The sequence below is a fragment of the Nannospalax galili genome, unplaced genomic scaffold, assembly GCF_000622305.1.
Source record: "Nannospalax galili isolate Female #2095 unplaced genomic scaffold, S.galili_v1.0 scaffold724, whole genome shotgun sequence".
NCBI classification, from domain to species: Eukaryota; Metazoa; Chordata; class Mammalia; order Rodentia; family Spalacidae; genus Nannospalax; species Nannospalax galili.
In genome coordinates this window covers 136,009-159,120 of record NW_008350617.1, presented here as the reverse complement: position 1 = coordinate 159,120, position 23,112 = coordinate 136,009, and the positions used below count along the sequence as shown (strand labels likewise).

General features: G+C 45.5%; 1 protein-coding gene across 2 annotated transcripts in view; it reads right to left on the bottom strand.

Moving 5' to 3' along the window:
- Positions 1 to 20,894, bottom strand: part of Gss (glutathione synthetase) — a 32,810-nt gene extending 11,916 nt beyond the window's left edge. The window contains exons 1-6 of one of the 2 annotated variants that reach the window (XM_008847873.3): positions 20,762 to 20,894; positions 16,177 to 16,312; positions 6,852 to 6,997; positions 3,882 to 3,957; positions 3,428 to 3,567; positions 2,553 to 2,669 (exon numbers count right to left, since the gene is read on the bottom strand). In XM_008847873.3, coding sequence (XP_008846095.1) covers positions 2,553 to 2,669; positions 3,428 to 3,567; positions 3,882 to 3,957; positions 6,852 to 6,997; positions 16,177 to 16,305 — 608 coding nt within the window. In that variant the 5' untranslated portion in view covers positions 16,306 to 16,312; positions 20,762 to 20,894. Of the gene's footprint in view, positions 1 to 2,552; positions 2,670 to 3,427; positions 3,568 to 3,881; positions 3,958 to 6,851; positions 6,998 to 16,176; positions 16,313 to 20,222; positions 20,375 to 20,761 lie in introns of those variants that run through there. The other variant, XM_008847874.3, reaches the window with a different exon arrangement.
- Between the last annotated feature and the right edge of the window lie 2,218 nt (positions 20,895 to 23,112).

The window sequence follows — 23,112 nt, the reverse complement described above, 5'->3', positions numbered from 1 at the left end:
AAAGCCCCCATATGTAAAGTCCCAGCTCACAACCTGTGGGCGGACATCTTTCCCTTCGTGGACTCCCCTTCCCTTCCCTCCCCTCCCCTCCCTTCCCTTCCCTTCCCTTCCCTCTTTCCCTCCACCGACATCTTTCCCTTCCCGAGGGAAAGGTGCCCCGTGTGAAATAAATCTGTGTACCGCTGAGAATTCCATCTGAGCCTCCGTGCCTCATCCATCTGCTCGTGCCTCCTCCATCCGTGCCACTCACTCCCGCCCATTCTCTACCTATCAGTCTGGACCCAGCAGGACACAGAAAGCTGTCAGCTGAGGAAAGCAAAGTGGCAATTGCCTGCTGGTTTAGGGAGAGGACCCAATAGTCTTAGTGGTCGCTTTGCCAGTGGTATGCCCTGAGCAGGTCAGTTTCTTTCCCTGAGTCCTGATTGCCTCGTCTATAAAATAGAAATGTTAATAAGATCATACTTCCCAATCTTTTAACATCAAGAATCTCCCTTTTTATTCTACTCATTCTAACTATAAGCCCAATGTTTTTCTTGTTTTAAAGATTTGCCTTTATTTTTATTTATGTGTAGGCGTAATTGTATGTGTAGGTATAATTGTCTGAATGTACACCGCGTATGTGCAGATGCCTATGGTGACCAGAAGAGGGTGTTGGAAGCACTCTTAACCTCTGAGCCATCCTGCCAGTTAGGCCCTATGTTTTGAAAGAGTTTGTCTAAACTGAAATCATAATTTTATAATCAGGAGTAGTGGTACATGCCTACAGTCTCCCTACTTGGAGACTGAGTCAGGAGGATTACTATGAGTTCAAGGTCAATCTAGGTTACATAGCAGGACCCTACTCAAAAAAGCAAATAAGAGGGGCTGGAGAGATGGCTCAGCAGTTAAGAGTGCTGTCTGCTCTTACAGAGGACCTGGGTTCGATTCAGGAAAATTATTAATTAATCTTTTCTGACCTTCAGTTTACACTGAATGTAAAATAAAACTGCTACTTATTCAATGGTAGCTATTTAATTTTTAGTTTTACTATTATTATTACTGACTTCATCAAACTGACAGTTTTAAAGCATTTTTTTCAGCGGCATGATGTCTTTTAATTTTTATTTCTACCCCTCTAGTAATCAGTATCATCGATGCCTTACAAATAAGGGGAAAAGCTCAGAGAAAAGAAAAGGACTGCCATGGTAGTAGGTCCAGCAGGGGAGCCTAGCAGCCTCATAGTGGGTGACACCACCACGGGCTCAGTAGCCACAGAGCTCTTTTCCACCAGAGCCTGACCCTGGGCACAGGAGGATTTGCTCTCAGCCTGGCAGGAGACGCCCAGTACAGTTTGTCCATTGGCAGTTTCTCAGGGGAATCCATCTTCTGGCTTCATTTTCTTAAAATGAAACCTAGCCAAGAGTTCTACTTGACACACTGCTTGCCTAAAGACTTCTAAGTGTTCAGAGTTTGAGGTTTCTTGGAGCTTAGTGAGGCTTAGCAAGCCCAGAAAGGCTCTTAAAGGCAACAGTGTTATTACATATGCACGTTCTAGAAGGAACTTAATACTGGGCTCTACTGCTAACTCACCATTTGACTTTGAACCAAGTCACTTCATTTCTCTGAACCTCAGTTTCCTTATCTGTGAAATGGGAAAGAGGAACAGTACTACCTCAAAGCAACTGTTCTGAGAATTCAATGAAATCCTGTATGTAAACTGGTAAGTGCTCCTTAAGGCAGAACTATCAGTACTATATTAACACTGAATAGCTTTAGTAGTGGCCCCTTAACTATCTAGCATCTTCATATATCTGGAACATGGTTGAGAAATAGGAAGAAGGCAAAGAAAATGCTTCTAAGCAGTTAAAATGGACACCATAAAATCTCCAGATCAAAACTGACGCATTTACTCATCAAAGAGGTCCTGGAACTCTTTAGACATGACTCTAACAACCAGGATTATTGCTTTTCCAAAACACAGCAAATCAGGAGTCAAGGGGATGGCAGTAGAGAATTCCAAATTCAAGCACACTGACAGCAGTAAAAAGCGGTGATGTTTGGGAAACAGACCGGGAATATTACAGAGAAAATAGAACTTAAAGCCCCTTGGGGCAAGTCAAGGGCCTGGAATATGCCCTTCCAACCCTAGGTGGCACCACTGCATTAGAGGACATGATGAAATCATGGACAGCCATCATAATGACCTCCAGTCAACAGAAAACGGTATGTTAGAGTCAGCATCTTTTCTTTTTTTTTGGTCTTTTTGAGACAGGATCTCCCTGTAGCCTCAGCTGACCTGGAACTCACTATGTAGACCAGGCTGGCCTTGAACTCACAGAGATTCACCTGCCTCTGCCTCCGAAGGGCTGGGATTAAAGGTGTGCACCACCACACCTGGCAGCACCTCTTATTTTAGAAGAAAGCCCAAAACTCCTTTAAAATAATTTTGGTGCTTAAAGGTCTAAATTTCTATTCTTAGAAAAATCCCTTCATTTCCTAAAAAATGAGAAGCTGCCCCTCCCACAAATGCTGATGCTAAAGCAGGTACTGATGTCATCTTTTCACATTCTTACCTGGCTGAGCCATATAGCTCCCAGGCTTTGGCGATCCCCAGGGCCAGTCCCTTGCTGGGATTGTTGGAGAGGATCTTGGCAGCTTCTTCGGTCTTACCTAGGACACTGAGAACATGTCTGTTGGAAAAAAGAGATGCTCAGTGACTGGAAGGAGCAGAAGAACCCTCTGCCCATGACCTCACAGATACATAGACGAACATGACTCTGAGAATCGGCTGAGTGCTTGGGAGCTCCTTTACCATCACACCCCTGGGCGTTTTCTTTATCCGGAATATGCTGAGTTGCCCTCACCTTCTACCTTGAAGAACAGGTCCTGAGGAACCCTGAGACAGTCACCACTCTACCCCCAACTCAGTTTCCAAGGGAACACAAGTCCCTTACTTGGGCGCTAGGTGCTATCTGGACTCCTGCTGCAGACTACGTGCTGCAGACTATGTGGACGCACAGCATCTGGAGCTGACTACACAGACGCACAGCATCTGGAGCTGACTACACGGACGCACAGCATCTGGAGCATCCCTGCTAAGAAGGCTCCTATTGTGGCCAGCTCTCAGACGGAAGCTCCTGCTTTGGGCTTCAAACTGTTTTCAGGTCCTCAGCTATGTCAAGCCCTTCCTATCAGAGGCCCCTTGAAGGTAACTAGCACAACAGAGGGACAGGCCTAGATAAGCCATGAAGTCCCTTCTTCCCTGACATACAATAAGATCTGATTACAAGTTGAAAACTGCTGTGGAGAGCAAGATGGAGGTGTGAAGAAAACATGATCTAGGGCCCAGGAAAGCAGTCATGGTAGGAGATCCCTAGCTTAGCCACTGACTCTAAGCCCATCAGGTCATTCCCCACAGGTGTGCCCTATGGCTGCCCCAGGACCCCACCTGTGCACAGCTGGAGTCCGGGAGGCCAGTCCCCCGAAGCTGGCAGAGATAGTGTTGATTTCAATCTGTTTCAGGGCTTGGGAGCCATCTGTGCTGCACTGGAACATGTAGTCTGAGCGATTCAGGCCCAGGAACACAGTCTGTGGAGAAAACTGAAGGCTGAGGACACCAGCACAGGGGCTGACTCTGAGAGTCTAGCCACAGAGTAAAGAGGTACATGCACTTCATGTAGAAATAAGGAGCGCCATCTAATACTCCCAAATCGAGAAGGATCATTCTCTTATCCCAGGACCAGTCACTGGGATGTGTAAGCCCAGGGATGACGAGTCAGAGGTAGATCCCTGTAAGATCAAGACTGAGGCCAATTCTTCTGATAAAAACAAAACAAACAAAAACAAAACACCAGGGATAAAAAAGGCAGATTCCAGGTAAGGGAGAAAAAAGGGACCATTACCTGGGCAATGCCCTCTTTCAGGACTTGCTTATAGATGTCAAAGAGACGAGCGGTATAGTCATCCTTTTTGATGGTGCTAGAGGAGGAGACAGAACATTTTCCAGGTTACGTGAGATCCTATAGGTCAAGCAGTCCCTACCCACTGTCTCCTGGACCCTTTCTGGGTCTTGAATACCCACTCTAATCTAGTAGAGAATAATGACTAAGAAGACACTTTGGGGTCAGATGATCTGGGTTCAAATTCCAGCTCTACCACCCACTATCAAACAATTCTCAGAGAATCCTACCACCTGTCTGTATCTTAATTTGTTCAACTCTAAGAAGAGGAAGACCATTGTACTTATATCACAGGCTTGTGGTGAAGTAAATGTCATAGAATTTTTTAAAAAACTGGACAGTTCCTCAACAGCTCTGATGGTTGCTAACTTTCTGGTTGACCTACAGTTAGCTCTCTATAGCTTCCCTGGTGCTCTGGGACCTCCAAGACAAGTGTCTTCCTCCATGACAACCTCCAGGGCAGTTATGCTGTGTACCAGTAAGACTTTTCAGGCCCAAGCTAAATATCCTGGCCTTCTTAGGTCACTGATGCCATTCCTTGGAGAAGCCTTTACCAACAGGGTCAGATCCCTCTGCTAGGTGCTCTACAGACTGTGGACTTCTTTATGGCACTGACTGAAGCTGCAATTTTCACTTGATTGTGTGACAACTAAGTTCATCTCTCCTTGGCTAGAAACTGCATGACGGTGGGGGTAGGTCTACGTGGGCTCATCATCTTAGCCCAGTGTGCTGCTGTGACTTGTAGTAGGGGCCTACCCCATAAGGTTTTCTAGAGCCTTAGGAAGAACTATGGTGGGGGGAGGGGGCGTTCACAGGTCATTAACACAACATTTATTGCTTCTCAAGACTCAAGGCAGACTGTGCACCTTAGTCCAGGTAGGCTTGTAGACTTATCTAGTTACAGGGAGCTTGTGGCAGAGCAGCAGGGGTAGCCAAGTAGTCTGCCTTGAAGCATCTCTGCCCACAACCAGTTCTCCCCAAGAGTGGGTTCTTTCAGAGGGACTGTCTCAGTCCTTGGTGAGGAGGAGAGCCCCCAGGAAAACTGGGTCACATTTTCCTTTTTCTGAAGAGGTGACACTGTTCAAACCTAGGCTGGCTAGCTCTCTCTCTCTCTCTCTCTCTCTCTCTCTCTCTCTCTGTGCATGTGCACTCGAGTCTGTGTCTATGTCTGTGTCTGTGTGTGACAGAAGAAAGGGACAAACAAGGCAGGGGTTATAGAGATGCTCTTTGGAGCAGGCTTCCCACATAATCACATTATCAGGTGTAAATGGGATAAACCAGGCTGCCTGTAGTTCCTATACTCTAGAAGCACGGAGTCCGCCAGTCCTGAGAAGGAAGGTGGTAACAGGTTCATGTGCTCACAGCCCATTGAATGTTTAGCTCAAGTCAATGGTTTCCATTACGAACTCTTCCTGCCTTCACCCTCTCAGCAAAGGGCACATTTCAGAAAGATCTGATCTCTCACAAAATAATCTAGCTTTCTGTTGAAAAGCTGGGCTGGAGTGATGCCTCAGAGGTTAAGAGCACTGGCTGCTCTTACAGAGAACCTGGGTTCAATTCCCAGCACCCATATGGCGGCTAACAACTGTCTGTAACTAACTCCAGGAGAATCTGATGCCCTCTTCTGACCTCCTCTGGCACTGTACGACATGGGTGCACTTACATACATGCAGGCAATACACTCATACATATAAAATAAAAAAAATAACTCAAAAAGACCAAAGAAAAAATATTTTAAAAAGTTAATCAAAGAGGGGCTGGAGAGATGGCTCAGTGGATAAGAACAAAGACTGTTCTTGCAGAAGACCCAGGTTCGAATCCCAGCACCCCCATGGCAGCTAACAACTGTCTGTTACTCCAGTTCCAGGTGATCTAACAGCCTCTTCTGTCCTCTGCAGGCATTGCATGGCACAGGTGCACTTACTTACATGCAGGCATAACACTCATACACATAAAATAAAAATAATAAATAATTTAAAAAAAAAACTACTTAAAAAAGTTAATCAAAAATATACAATTATACATACATCATATATATAAAATATATATTTAATTCTAAAATAAATAATTTATACTTAATTCTAGAATAAACTGAGAAATTTTACTTGCCTCAGGACCCGAAGGGGAAAAAGGAAAAAGCTCCATCAGGAAGAGGCAAAGGGTTGACTATGGTGAGCTGCTCAGGGGCTGCTCACCGTGTCATGGGTATGGCCCAGCCTGCATCCTGTCCTACCCACAGGTATGAGGCCTGAGGTGACAAGAAAGGGCCACTGCTTAGGAGAAGTAGGAAATCTGACTTTAAATAACCTTCCCTATCCCGTTTTCTTCCAAGACTAGGCCATTTTCCATAATTCCAAATGGAGATTTTTGTCATGAAGCAGGGGTCATTGACCACAGAATCACAGAATATCAGTTCTAGAAGAAACCACAGATTTAATATTTTATCTATTTTTTTTAAATTTTATGTGCATGAGTGTTTTGCTTGCATGTATGTAAGTGCACCACATACATGCAATGTCCACAGAGGCCAGAAGAGGGTGTCAGATCCCCTGGAACTAGAGTAACAGATGGTTGTTAGCCACCATGTGGGTGCTGGGAACGAAACTGGGTTCTCCACAACAGCAAGTGTTTTTAACTGCTGGGCCATCTCTCCAGTCCCAAACCTTGTATTTAAGCCAACATCACTTTTCAGATGAAGAAACTGAGAAGGAAAAGGACCTGAGGCCATATAAACAAACAGTAGAGCCAGGATTAGAAGCCAACTTTCCTAACTCCTACTTTTTATTTCCCCCAGGGCATACCCGTTCCCCCACCCCACCAAGTCAGCTGACACAGCAACACCTCCTGGCTCTCCAGTATTCCCAATCCTTGCTTTGAGCAGTCCTGGCCCTTGAAGGCCTCAGTACTCAGTACCTAGACAGTGTTTGCTCCAGGAAGGCAGAGTTCTGGCTGACAGTGTCCACGAGCAGGTTGAAGTCCATCTGCACGGCATAGGCCTGCTCCAGCAGAGCACTGGGGACTAGTGAGGGGAAGAGCGTGAACGGGGCGTAGGTCACCACCTGATCAATGAGAGAGTGGGACAGAGGTAGAACCACTGTAAATGGGGTATCTTCCTATAAACACAACACCATGTAAGTCTGGCCTACATGCATTGAGAACAACTGCAGGACAGTAGTTATTCCCGAGAAGGAAGGAGTGGAAAAAAGGGAAGAAAAGGAACAACTATAGTTTTTAGACTCTGGGACAATTTAATTTAACAGAATTAAAAATAAATAAATAAAAAGCAAACAATAAAACAAAACCCTCACAGGGCATGGAGGCACTTGCCTTTAATCCCAGCACTTGGGGGGAGGCAGAGGCACAGGGATCTCTGTGAGTTCGAGGCCAGCCTGGTCTACATAGAGAGTTCCAGGCCAGCTGAGGCTACAGGAAGACCCTGTCTTAAAAACACCAAAAAAAAAAAAAAAACCCTCACCCAAAAAAAAAAAAAATCACTTAAGATAGATTCATCATTTAACTCTGTGAGGAAGATACTACTATTATTATCCTTACTTAACAGACAACTTGGGATAGAGGTTAAGTAATAGGTTCAAAAATATATTCAGCTGGTGAGTGCTACTGGGATTTGAATCAGGATGGTTACTAAACTACTCCCACACATTCAACACACACCCTCACCCCATTCCCTGGCTGGCTGATATTCAAGCCAAGCCAAGTCCATCCTCATGTTAGGAGCTCACACCCCAGGTCCCTGGCCTTCTGGCTGGGGTAGAAGAAGAGTGCTACCAGCAGGTCAGCAGTAGAAGTGAACTCTGGCTCCCTGAGTAGAAGCCAGGAGTGCCACCCTCCTTGTCCTGGTGCTGGAGATGGTAATTCAGGCTAACAGGCCTGGCATTTAGTTACATACTGGGTTCTTTGACTTTGACATAGTCAATAAATCCAAATTCCATTTAGGATAGTGTTTCCAGAAGAGGAAAATGTCTTCTGAGATTTCTAACACAAACAAACTAGAACATGGGATGAGAAATGATAAACAGACTTTGTGACTTGAATTATGAAACAGTCCCAAGTTTAACTCTGAGTTAATATCAGTTTGCCATTACAGTAGTATGAATTTATGGTGGTAGAACCTGGCATTTATACACTTATTGTTTTTAATATTACCTTAAATTAGATAATACAAACACATCAGACAAAAGTTAAGAGAGCTGGGTGTGGTGGTACATGCCTTTAGTCCCAGCACAGGCAGAGCATATCTCTGTGAGATCAGGTTCGGTCTGGTCTACACAGTGAGTTCCAGGCCAGCAAATGCTACAGGGAGACCATGTCTCAGAAGAAAGAGAGGAGAGATGTGTGTGTGTGTGTGTGTGAGAGAGAGAGAGAGAGAGACAGAGACAGAGACAGAGACAGAGACATAGTGAGAAGTGTCTTAGTCTCATTTTGGCCTGGGTCATCTAGTCCTTCTCCAGAGACAAATGGTATTCTCATATATATTTAGACTGATATGTTTGTTCACAAATATATTTTCCCCTTTTTATACATACAGAAAAGGGAGAGCCTATCTCAAAAAACCAGGGGGCATGGATTCCTGCAAATCATGTAAAGGGTGACCTAACACCCAAAGTGCACGTGAGTTGACTGTTGGGTATTTTCTTGGCTTTAAGATCCAGAAAACTGTCTTTCTCAACAAGTCCCATCTGAGTTGAAAAATTCCCAGAGTTTTTCTGCCAAGACTTCCTTCTGCCCCATCCAGAATTCACCACACCTATTTGCATTTGGGATTAATAGCACATAGCTGTTCTCTGCTGACCATATGAAGGCACACGTATGAAGAAACACACAGCTCTTAATTAAAAAAAAAAACTATAGCAAGTATATGACAACAGCATTCTGCTTTGTGGTGGGAGACCAGCAGGTGTGATGGAGATGAAAGGAGCTTGCGTCTTATCCAGGGGGCAGCCGGAATGCTCCTCTAGGTAACCTTTACCATGCAGGAGAATGGGCCGGAGCTGTCAGATGATCTGATTTTTTTTTTTTTTTTTCTTTGAGACAGAGTCTCTCACGGGACCGGAATCTCATAGATTTAACTAGACTGGCTGGCCAATGAACTTCAGGGATCCCATCTATTTCCCAGCCCTGGGATAATAGGTGCCTGCTACTGTGCCTGGTATAGATGCTGGGATCCAACTCAGGTTCTCACGCTTGCTAAGCAGGTGCTTTACCAACTGACCCATCTCTCTAGCTCCCCTCCCTTTTTTTAAACGTTGGCCCTGACTTTCAAAAATGCTGGTTAAAAAAATATTTTTAACTGGGAGTGGTGACCTATGACCTTAATCCCAGTACTAGGGAGGCAGAGGCAGATGGATCGCTAAGAGATTAAAACCAATCTGGTCTACATAGTAAGTTTCAGGAAAGCTGGGGCTGCAGGGAGACCTTGTCTCAAAAAGACCAAACAAAACAAACAAAATAAAACAAAAAAGTTAGGTAGACGATAACAGTCCATGTTTACTGATGCTTGCCTCTGAAGGAAACAGTGCCCGGAGGAAGGAGCCTTCCTCTCCACTGAATGTCCTTTTGAATATTGCACCCAGTTCATATACTGCCTATTCAAAAATATGAAGTCACTCCCTAACACTGCAGGTGCCAAATCTTCAGCCCACATGTGGCTGGTTTGCTATGCTCATCTACAGGGTGATGGTCACAGTCCTTCTGCCCACTGCTGAACATCTCTTAGCTGTCTGGTGACCTGATTATATCCATTGACATGCCTTGCCTTTCAGCTGCATTTTTTCTTTCTTTCTTCTTTTTTTTTTTTTTTTTTTTTTTTTTTTTTTTTTTTGGTATGAGTGTTTTGCCTGCTCACAGAAGCCAGAAGAGGGCATCAGAGCCCCAGGAACTGGAGTTATGAATAGTTAGCCACCATGTGAGTTTTAGGAATCATTCGTACAATATTTTTTTCCTCTTCTTACTGCTGGGTCTCTGCTATACTGCTCCTTTCCCCCATTTATCTTCTCAGGTCTAGTCTGTATAGAATCCTCATTCCAACCCCTCTAATCAAATGAGTTACTACTTTTTTCAGGTGTCCCAAGAGAGGCAGCAAAGCGAGGGTGTGCAGAACATGGTCTTAGGAGCCCTAGTCCTTGGGATTTAACTCTGGCCCTACCCATTAGTCCACCATTTAAATGACCTCAGTCAAGGTACTTAACTTTTCTGAGCTGTGGTTTCTTCACCTCTGTTGTGGTGAAAGTTAAATGAGTCAGCAATTCCAGAGGGTTTAGAATAGTGCCTGACACACAGTAAGTAGTCAATAAATGAGAGTATTAACTGCACAGCACACAGCCCGTGTTTCCTCTCAACTGAGATTACTTAACTTTGTCCTCTGGCATGTTCCCCAACTACACATGGAGCTCAAAAGGTGAGAACCTTGGCTGACTCACCAAGTCTTCCAAGTTTAGGATGTCCTGGTATAGAGCAGGCCTGGTAAGAGTCAGAACGCACACACACACACACACACACACACACACACACAAACACACACACTCACCACACACCACACACACACAAACTCACACACTCACACACAAACACACACACACAAACTCACACACACACCACACACACAAACACACACACAAACTCACACACAAACTCACACACTCAAACTCACACAAACACACACACACACAACAACCCACACACACCCCACACACACACACACACACAAACTCACACACACACCACACACACAAACTCACACACAAACTCACACACTCAAACTCACACACACTCACACACACACTCATACACACACACTCACACACACACACTCACACACACACAAACACACACACACAAACTCACACACCACACACTCACTCTCACACACACTCACACACACACACATACACACACACAAACACACACACCACACACACACAAACACACACACCACACACACTCAAACACACACATTCACACACACACAAACTCACACACACAAACACACATACACACACACAAACTCACACACACACCACACACACAAACACACACACTCACACACACCACACACTCACACACACACAAACTCACACACACACATACACACACAAACTCACAAACACCACACACACAAACACACACACCACACACACAAACTCACACACACAAACACACACACACAAACACACACACATACACACACTCACACACACCACACACACACACAAACTCACACAAACTCACACACAAACTCACAAACACACACACACAAACTCACAAACACACACAAACACACACACACAAACACACACACAAACTCACACACCACACACACACAAACTCACACACACACAAACACACACACCACACACGCACAAACACACACACAAACACACACACACCACACACACACTCAAACTCACACACCACACACACTCAAACACACACAAACACACAAACACACACAAACACACATACACAAACTCACACACACACAAACACACAAACTCAAACTCACACACACACACTCAAACTCACACACACACTCACACAAACTCACACACACACTCACAAACTCACATAAACTCACACACACACACTCACACACAAACTCACACTCAAACACACACTCACACACACTCATACACAAACACACACTCACAAACACACACACACTCACACAAACACACACACACACAAACTCACACACACAAACTCACACACACAGAAACTCACCCACACACACAAACTCACACTCACACACAAACACACACACTCACACACAAACTCACACTCACACACAAACACACACACTCACACACAAACTCACACACACACACAAACTCACCCCTTGTCTTTTTCTCTGGATTAGAAATTTCATTGAGGGAGCCAGTGAAATGGGCCAGTGGGTAAAGACCTAGAAGACCCATATAAAAAAGCCAGATGTGAAACTGGTGTGGTGGACGCTTTTAATCCCAGCAGGGGGAGGCTGAGTCAGGCAGACCTTTGTGAGATGGAGGCCAGCCTGCTCTACCTACATAGTGAGTTTCAGGTCAGCTGGGGCTACTAGGGATGACAGACCCTGCCTCAAGAAAACAAAAACAAAAACAGCTAATCGTGGTGATGTGTATCTGCAATCCTAAGGTAAGGTGGGAGGCAGAGGCAGAATTTCCTGGCTCTCTCAGGCCAGCTAGCCTGGAGTACACAAGGCAGCAACAGAAAAAAGAGTCCCCTCCTCAACAAGGTTGGAAGTGAGCACAACTCCCAAAAGCTGTCCTCTGACCTCCAAACGTGCACTGTGACACATGGGTGTCTCCATACATACACAAACATGCAAATAATAATACATTTTTTGGCTGGAGAGATGTCTCAGTGGTTAAAAGCCTCTTCCAGAGGACCTGAGTTTGATTCCCAGCACCAACATCAGGTGGCTCACAGCAGCCTGCAACTCCAGTACTGCACCCATGTGTGTGTGTTCACTCGCAACACACACACACGCACACACAAACACACACTTAAATACTTTTTATAATAAAAAAATAGTTTAAAAATTAAAAAAGAAAATAATAAAAATTTAAAATAAGAGACATCTCACCAAAATCCAGGTGAGGTGGTATAAATCTATAATCCCAGCACTCAGGAGGCTGAGGCAGAGCATTGTCATGATTTCCTAGGCCACAAAGTGAGACCCTGTCTCAAACTACCTCCACCCCAAAAAGAAATCTCATTGAAGATTTGTGCCTTTTGTAGGCGTCATTAAATCCAAGAAAGACTTAAGTATTAAACTTTCACACAATATCTACTTATTGAAAGAAGAAACAATGGGGCTGGAGAGATGCCTCAGCAGTTAAGAGCACTAGCTGCTCTTGCAGAAGACCCAGGTTTGAATCCCAGCACGCACAAGGAAACTAATACCCTTCTGTAATTCCAGTTCCAAGGGATCTGCTGCCCTCTTCTGTCCTCGGTGGGCACTGCACAGCATGGGTACACTTAAATACATGCAGGCATAACACTCATATGCATAAAGTAAAAATAAATACATTTGGGGGAGGTCTCTTTTTTTTTGGTGTTCTTGAGACAAGGTCTCCCTGTAGCTACAAGTGGCCTGGAACTCTCTATGTAGACCAGTTGGCCTTGAACTCAGAGATCTGTCTGTCTTCCAAGTTCTGGGATTAAAAGCATGGGCCAATAAATACATTTTTAAAAGAATAAACTAAAGCTTGAAAGGGGAAACAGAATTCTATCTTGGATTCAGACATTTCACAAAGTTCAGGTTCAGAACTGGAACAACTACTTCCAAAGTTTGAGGCTGACTGCCACAGCATCAGCTGGCCTTTGGTAATGGCCATTCTCCTGTACTTGGGCCTCAGCAAGTGCAGCCTGAGTCTGGACTGTTCACCCATAATATATGTGAGCCACACAGAAACAAAAAAGAATATAGTTGGGTTAAAGAAAGAGATGTAGCCAGGCATGGTTGTGCATGTCTTTAATCCTAGCACTTGAGAGGCAGAGGCAGGCAGATCTCTGTGAGTTTGAGGCCAGCCTGTCTACAAAACAAAAAAAAAAAAAAAAAAAAAAAAAAAAAAAAAAAAGAAAAGAAAAAGAAAAGAGACGTGGGTACCTCTTTAATCATTAGAATGGGTTGGGTGGTGTTAAGGTATAGAGTTAAGAGAAAGAAAAAGGAAGAAAGGGAGGGAGGGAGCTAAACAGCAAAGTACAGAAGAGCTAGTCTAGGACATGTCTTTGTACATGAAGGGGGGCAGGGCTAGGCGAGGTGGTGCACACCTGTAATCCCAGCAACTCAGGAGACTAAGGCTGGAGGACAGCGAGTTTGAGGCTGATATGGACTACACAGTGAGATCCTGCCTCAAAACAACAAACAAAAAAGTAGCAGAGAAATACATATGTAGTTATTTAGTTGTTGTGCACGAACTACCAGAAAGGATAAAACACAGGTTGCCCTTGGACAGGGGAACTAGGTAGAGAGGGAATGTGGAAGGGAGGTTACTCCAAACTCTTGTAACTTGAACTTTAAGTCATGAAATGTATTACTGAACATGTTACCCAGCTGCAAGACCAAGTTTTCCTTTTTGTTCTTGTTTCGTTTTAAGGACAGTGGGGTTTTCTTTGGTTTTTGCTTGGTCGTTATTGCTGCTGGGGTTTCTGTTGGGTTGGCAGGGGTGGTTGGTTTTTATTAGGTTGGTTGACTGACTTTCTGTTTGGTTGGTTTTTTGAGGCAGAGTCTCACTGTATAGCCCTGGCTCACCTGGAACTCACTATGTAGACCAGGCTGGCCTTGAACTCAGATATCTACCTGCTTCTGCTTCCTGAGTGTTGGGATTAAAGGCATGTACCACCACCTCTGGCTGTTGTTTTGAGGTGAGATCTCAGTAAGCTGCCAAGCAGGTCTCAAATTCATGATCTCAAGCAATCCTCCTGCTCCAGACACACTCAGTGCTGGGACTATAGGCACAAGGCACTGAGCCTGGCTAAAGGAGGGGAGTCTTAGGTTTGGCCACAGCAGTTCTACACTGACATATCAATCCTAGAGAAACACAGAGAGATACCCAAGCAGGCAGGCAGATGTTCCTTGTACTACTTGCAGTCACAGGAATATCAGAAGTCACCTAACTAGCCATGGATGCAAGAAAATTAAACTGTTGAGCCATCCACACTGGAATACTATACAACAGAATAAAGCAGACCCCAGATGGTCTCTTTACACTTGTAAACTAAAAAGTGTCAATGTTCAGCCAGATAGTGTGACAGAGCAGCAAAAGTCAGAGTCAGGTGATGGGAACACCAAAGGAACTGTCTGGTTCTGCTTTGTCCTGAAAGTACCGTCAATTTGTAATTGTGTTAACTGAAAATGCCATAGAAAAATTTTGTATTTGAGGACAAACTCAACACATCAGACCTTCAGAAACTGGAAAAAGGTGGGATTAATTACAAGCATATTTGACCTAGATATAAATCAGTGAAGTGACAATTTTATTAACTTCTTTTAACCCCATAAAATGTTAATAATTACAGGAAACCTGGTTACTTTCATAATTATGATAAAAAGTATCACATGCAACACCAGAAGATATGTGGACAACAGTAAGTATCTCTGATGAAGTATTTCTCAAAATGATACACTGGGGCTGGAGAGATGGCTCAGTAGTTGAGAGCCCTGGCTGCTCTTGCTGAGGACCTGGGTTTGATAACCAGCACCCACATGCAGCCAACAACTGTCTGTAACTCCAGTTACAGGGGATGTGACACACTCTTCTGGCCTCATCAAGCATTTCATGACGTGGGTACACTTACAAACATGCAGACAAAACACTCATACACTTAAAAAAAATTTTTTTTGGTCTTTTGAAACAGGGTCTCCCTATAGCCCCAGCTGTCCTGGAACTCACTATGTAGACCAGGCTGGCCTTGAACTCACAGAGATCTGCCTGCCTCTGCCTCCCCAGTGCTGGGACTACAGGTGTGCACCACCACGCCTGGCTAAAATTTTCTAAAAAGTTAAAAAGAAGCTGGGCATGGTGGCACATGCCTTTAGTCCCAACACTAGGGAGGCAGAGGCAGGCGGATCTCTGTGAGTTCAAGGCCAGCTTGGTCTACATAGTGAGTTCAGGACAGCTGGGGCTACAGGGAGACCCTGTCTCAAAAAGACAAAAAAAAAGTTAAAAAGATTCTAATTGCATCTGGGCATGTAGTCAAATCTCTTTAGTCCCCAGTACTCAGGAGGCAGGGGCAGGTAGATCTCTGAGTTTGAAGCCAGCCTGGTCTACACAGTGAATTCCAGGCCAGCTGGGGCTTCAGGAAGACCCTGTCTCAAAAAAAAAAAAAAAAAAAAAAAAAAAGAAAAGAAAAAGAAAATAACAAATGAACAAAACAATTACATTAGGGGATCTTACTAAATAATAGCTCCCTGGACAAAGTGCTTCAGGTAAATTCTCAATTCTCCTACATACCTAATTAGGTCTTATTAATGTTACCTATTTCAGGTAAGTCCAGCTGACAGAGATTAAGTAACTGCCTAAATCACACTTCAAACCCCAGACTTAAATTTGCTTATTCCAACATGCTGCTTTTTACTTTACATACTTTTAGAAATCAATTTTAGATAATGAACAAACGAACACAAAGAGATACAGTCTTTGACCAAAAGAAGCTGTCCCCAACCTGGAAGGGTGGGATCAGAGCAGCATGGTCAGTGCTGTGAGAACGGACTGAAGCTTACATCCGAGGAGCTGGAGTTCTGCGAGGTCCTCAGCAGCACGCCCTCAGCCAAGGCCCGGTCTATGGCCTGCCGTGCCAACTCTTCCAGTTGCTGCTCATCCTGCAAGATGCTCCCCCAGTTGGTGGCCATTCCTGACCTGTGACAGACAAGATAGCTGGGTGACAGCTGGCCTGGGGCATCCACCAGCAACCACTTAAAATGGCTGGTGGCTACCTCCAACACAGTGGGACCCTGAAGGGTTCCCCTGAAAAGGCAGTGTGGGTACAAGGGAGCAAACTGGCTCCACCTCTTCCATGTGCACAAAACAAATTGACAAAGCATTTCCACGGGTTTTCTCTTTGGATTCTCAATGTAACAACAGCACTATTCTCACAGTATGGAAGGCGAGCATGAGAGAAGTGTCTTGCCCTAGACGATGACTGGTCTAGCTAGATTCTAGTCCAGGTCCTCGGACTCTCCACTTCACTGGAGGCACTGAGTGTGACTGGAACAAGCTCCTTCCCCTCCCAGAGCTGTAGCCCCCCTACTTGTGAAACAAGTGGTAAGGGAGAAACCAGTGGATTCCAAACATTGCAGAACATTCTGGGTTGCTTGGGAAGAAATATATTTTCCTGGGTCAACGGATTCTGATCCAAGAGGCTTCAAAGGAGGAAGGGGTTGGAAGTCTGCATTTTTTAAAACATGTTTCCCTGGAATGGGTACATTTGAAGTAGATCATTTATTTCCTTCTTTAACAATTTTTATTGTATTTGTCTGTGCGTGTGCACAGCCCCACGCATACAAGGGTTGCTATAACACGTATGTGGAGGTCGGAGGACAACCTGCAGGATTCAGTTCTCTTCCTCCACCTGTGGGTCCCAGTAATCGAACACAGATCATCAGGCTTGGAAGCAAATACCTTCACCCACTGAACCACCTTGCCCACTGCTAATTTCCCTTCTTATTCCAACAACTCATGTCAGAACTCAGGAAGCAGAGAAGAGACACTTTATGGAAAATCATTAAATATAGATAAGGTGATTTCCTCCATTATACTAACCAGAAGCAAATTTAGTAGCAGAAAACAACTACATTCTATGCATGGACATCTATCACCACAGCACAAAACAAGAAATATTTTTGAGATACCCCATTAGCAGGGCAGAAATAACTGAAATACAACTGGCCAACCCAATGTAACAGAAGTCACTGGACTGGTTCCCAGAGATGCTTCAAGGTACCAACTTACACTTCACTACTCATTCATTTTTGAGGCAAGTTCAGGGGTTTAGAAGGATCTGGATAAAACCTGGAAACATCTGGACACTAATTTTGTTTTGCCATGCTGCCATTTAATTTTAAGAACCAAACATGGCTGCCCAACTCATTGGTCCTCAGGAAGAGTAAGACAATGACAGCTAACATCCATGACTTTTTTAATTTTTTAAATAAAATTTCTGTGTATGAGCGTATGCCTGCACGTAAGTGCACCCTTGTCATGCAATACCCTAGGAGGACAGAAGAGGGCATTGGCTCCCCTGGAACTGGAGCTATGGACAGTTGTTAGTGGCTATGTGGGTTCTGGGATTCAAAGCCAGGTCTTCTGCAAGAGTAGCCAGTGCTCTTAACTGCTGAGCCATCTCTCCAGCCCCCACATCCATCACTTTCAGCTGCCTTTCTCCTCATGAATAAGCTGGTTTAAGATCAATTATACAAGTCTGCCAGCCTCAGCACAGTGCTTTGAAAGCATGAGCACATGATTTCAAGAGGCTCCCAACAACAGCCCTTTGGGTGAGTACAGGACAATAGTCATAATAAAGAATAAGACTCTGGAGTCAGAGAGACCCGGGTTTGAGTCCATAATATTATTTCCCTTATAAGTAAGGACGATGATTAAATGAGAAAAATCAGTGTGAAGTTTCTCAGTAGTGTTTGTAACTTTTATTAGTCAGTTTTCTGTCCCTATAATGAAATAACTGAATCTAGATAACTTTATAAACAAGTTTATTAGCTGGGCATGGTGGCACACGTCTATAATCCTAGCACTCAGGAGGTTGAAGCAGAAAATTTTCTGCAAGTACAAGGCTAGCCTGAGCTACTTAGCAAATGCCAGGCCAGCCAGGGCTATACAGCAAGATCCTGTCTCAAAAAAATACTTTAAATAAGAAAAGAAGTTTATTAATGTTAATTTATTTTTTCGAGATAGGGGATAGCTATGTCACCCGACTGGCCTCAAACACACAGCAATCCTTCTCTCTGCCTTCTAAGTGCTGGTGTTATAGGCGGGAGCCACTACGCCTAGACGAACAGCATACTAAGCTCACAGTTTTGAAGGCTGTGGAGCATGGTGCTGGCTTTGGCAAGGACCTCATGGCAGAGAGCCCTCTAAAGAAGGGCATGTGACCAAGAGGGGCCAAATAGTGCAAGACAGGGATGAGAATCACTTATAACAACTCACTCCTCCAAGAACTAACTCAGGGTCCCACAAGAACTCTATCAATTCCTTCCAAGAGCAGCTTCCTCAATGACCTAGGTACTTCCTGCTAAGCCTTACCTCTCAAAGGCCCCACCACCTCCCAAACTCACCACACTGGAGACAAAGCCTCCAACACATGGATCTTTGGAATAAACATACTCAAACTATAGCAGGGCTCTATACACGGAGCTTGTTTTAGCTGCACCCACTAAACAAGTGGAGAGCGTCTTGTCAGAGGTCACACAGCAGCCTAATGGCAGAGTCAGAACAAGAACCCATGATGACTCCAACATTAGAGCAATGGAGCCCTGGTAGTCCCCATCTCTACATTCTTGGATTCCAATATCTGTCTGTTGCTGGGCTTTTGCTTAGTTGGCAAACTAATCACCAATGCTAGGCCCTTGGCTAGGTTCAAAGGATACAGAAAAAGATAAGACATAAAAATAATTGCTATGGTTGGGCTAGAAAGACAGCTCAGTTGGCAAAGTGTTTGCTGCATAAGCATGAGGACCTGAGTTTGAGCCCTAGCACCCATGTAATAATTGGCCACAGTAGTGTGGGACACACCTGTAATCCCAGTGCTGTAGGTAGAGACAGCTGGATCCCTAGAGCTTGCTGATCGGCAAGTGTGAGGGAGCTCCAGGTTCAGTGCAAGACCCTGTCTCAAAAATTAAGTTAGAGAAGGGCTGGAAAGGTGGCTTCACAGTTAAGGACATTGGCTGCTCCTGCAGAGGACCTGGGTTTGATTCTCAACACCCACATTGCAGCTAACAACCATCTATAACTCCAGTTCCTTCTTCTGGCCTCCACAGGCATTGTATGCATGGGTGCGCTTACACATATACAAGGAAAACACTCATACACATAAAATAAAAATAAGTTAGAGGGCTGGGGAGACAGCTCGGTAGGTAAAGCACTTGAGCACTTGCTGTGCAAACGTGAAGACTAGAATTCAGATCCCCAGCACCTACAAAAATGCCAGGCAGTTATGGCAGCTTCCTCTAACTCCAGCACTTGGGAGGCAGAGATGAACTGGAAAGTGGCCAAGAAGACACCCGAAGTCCATGCCTCCACAGGCACACAAATACACCTGCACACATGCAGACACACACACACACATACACACAAATGTATACCACACATACATGCAAAAAGAAAAAAAAAGTGGAGAATGATTGAAGAAACCACAGGATGTAACCTCTGGCTTCCACACACACATAAGCTCACACACACATGCACACAAACATGAAACACACACACAGTAACAAGTCTGCTTCTCTGACTCTCACCCTGCTCCAGTGCACTTTTCTCCCACACCCCATTTTCTTCCAGTCCTGTGGATTCTCCTAAATGTACAGCTTTCAATTCCTCCACCTTGGTCTCTACTGACACTAGCCCAGCCCTGGCCACCTTCTTCTCTTCCCCGGGCACTCAAACAGATGCTAATGAAAGCATCTTCGGTGACCAAGACACACCAACCTCTCTCCCACCCCAGGTCTTGTTTGGCCGTTTTCTTTTGGGCTTTAAAGCTGCATTCCCTCTGGAGCACCGCCCCCCCCCCCCCCCCCCCCCCCGCAAACTCCTGATTTACTTTTGGAAGCTGTTCCTGTACTTCTCTGTCAAGAGTGTCTAGGGTTCGAGCCTCTTTCCTGGATGTACCATAAGAGCAGCACTGGCCTAGATCACTTCTCCGCTGGTACAGAATTCAATGAGCGGTAAATAAATGAGTGATAAATGAATCACCAAAAACTTTAAAACGCCTATGAGGAAATGCAGTTGGACTTTAATCCCAGGGGCGAGGCCAGCGCTCCGGCTACGCCCTCCCAGGGGGCCCTCCGGCCCCCACCCCGGGCGAAGTTTGCTCCCGCTCCCCGATCTCTCTCAGCTTTTGCTCGTGGCTTTGCAATTTTCCTTAAAACCCTGGCAATGCCGAAGCTGCAGGCGGGCGAGCGGGAAGCCAGATCGGGCACGCGCTAGCCCCACCCCCTCCCCCAGGAGCCTCCGAGGCCCGCAGACCCGAGCCAGCGTCTGCGGGCCTCGGCGTTCCAACCCTCGCAGACCCCTCCCTCACTGAGCTCCTCCCGAGGAAGCTTGACCCTCGCCAGCCGCCGTCGCCGAGCCCCGACCTACTCGCTCGCTATCCGCCGCTCCCGGCGCTCAGATTCCGCAGGCCGTTACCCAGGATCAGGGGGCGGGGCCTCAGTACGGCCCAGTGCGCCTGCGCAAACCGCCCTCGCAGGGTTTAAAGAGGAAAGTGGGAAGGCGCCCCAAGCTGGTTTAGTTGGACGGCGGCCTGAAAGGTGCTCCGGTGGGAAGTCGCTTTGTCTTTAGGGGTGTGTCTCTTGTACCCCGAGGGACCGGACGTGGGCAGCACTGGAGGGGCGGGATGCTGCCCGTGGGATTAGTAGTCCTGTGCACAGAGTAGGACATCCACTGCCTCGGGGACACACGGTGGGTGGTGCTGCGGGGGAGGCCTGGTAGAGGGGCACCTTAGGCAGGTGTGTGGCTGAGGGCGACCCAGTAGTTGTCCAATTCTTCAGTACCTCTTGCAGCCAGGCCTGGTGGTGCGGGCGTTAGTTCCAGCTATTCTGGAGGCCGAGGCGAGAGGATCATGAATTCAAGGCTAGTCTGAGCTAGAATGAGTCTAAGGCCAGTCTGGACGGCTTAGGGAGACTCCCAAAATTTAAGAAGAGTAAAAAGCTAGGGACGAGATTCAGTGATAGAGTCCTCTTTCTTTGAGGCGCTGAGTTTACATCTCCAACACCAGGAAAAAAACAAACACTTGTATCCAGATCTGAGGCTCTTTTTTAAATATACAAGTTTATGATTCTGTCCCCCTAAACACACACCATCCCTTGGCACCTTGTTCACAGATTGAAGCATCTGATAACATTTTTACTTAAAGGAAAACTATCAGTCCAAACCCTAGGAAATTGGTTTTGACTAAGATATAGCCACTGCCTTCAGTCTGATTAAGGAGGTTGACAGCAGACTCGGGTGGCATTTGGGATTCTGAAGAACAGGTAGGAATGTATAGACAGGTGGTGAAGGAGGTAGGGTGAGAGGCTGGGCATGTCAGGTAGCATAAACAAATGCAAAGTCTCATAATCTTGAATATTGTTGAGCTTGTTTTAGACCAGTGAGGAGTTTGGTGTTGTAGATGAAAGAATAGTCCTAGAATGTTAAGAGCTCAGCCTTGGAGAGGTTGCCTTGGATACCAGGTCAAGGAGTTTGCTAATTACCTGGCAGGGGACACACAGTTTTAGGTGTGTTAGGTACCAGTTGCAGTGTGGCAGACGAGGGGTGTAGTTAAGGTGAGAGGCCCCTGAGGCAGAGACAGGCCATGGCTGTGGGGACAGAGAAAAGAGATCATCAAGTTTAAAGAAAGATTTAGGAAGAATTGCAACTGCCTAAATCAGTGGCCCAACCCAGGAATCAGAAACCGTCCCTCCAGACTTCCTGTATGGATGGGGACAGAGTTTGCAGATAAGTGATCCGGTTATTACCAAAACAATGTCTGTTGATCTGATACCTGTCCCTTCTCAGCATCTGTATCTGAGAGGTTGTGAAGCCGGAGTTATTGTAACAGGCCCAGGTGGCAGAAAAAGATCACTGTACTGACAAAGGAAACCATTTCTAGTGCAGAGTGAAATTATATATATATATATAATTTTTTTTTTGTCTTTTTGAGACAGGGTCTTTGGTTGAGTCCCATCATGTTGCTGCAGGTAAAATGGTTTCATTCCCATTTTATAGATGTGGGGGATGAACCGGAGAAGTCATGTGACTTGTTCACAGTGACCTAGTGTGTGGTGGAATTGTAAAAGAACGGAATCCACCTCTTAAGTGGAGGCCTGCGCTGCCTCCTCCCTTAAGGGTTAATCCAGTGGCACAGGTCAGGGATCTGGTTAGGGCCCAGCCCTTAGGAAGACAGGCCCATTGAAAGATAATGTGCTTTTCCTTCCCACAGTGCAGTCTATAAGCCACCTTGAGATTCAGCTGAGTCTGCCTGCCATTCCTCAGAGAGGCATAACAGTTTCTTTCTCATCTGTTTTCTATATGGTTTTAACTCCCTCAGTAACCCTTTGGGTTTCCTTACTGGTTTTGTTTTTTTTTTTTTTTGGTCTTTTTGAGACAGGGTTTCCCTGTAGCCCCAGCTGTCCTGGAACTCACTCTGTAGACCAGGCTGGCCTTGAACTCACAGAGGATCCACCTGCCTCTGCCTCCCGAGTGCTGGGATTAAAGCTGTGTGGCACCTTACTGTTTTTTTAAAGTTCCCCTCGCTGGCATGTGGCTGCCTGCCTCCAGGTGGCTGACCTCCAAACTGCCTATTCTCAAAAGCAGCATGACTTCTGTTCCTTCTGTTCTCCATTCTCCCAAGCAGCTTGCCTGACCTGGGGTTTTCCTTTTAAACCCTGAAAAATTGTCCATGAGCTTCTGTGAGTGCCCATTCCTTAAATTCTTTTATTGATGAGACTAAG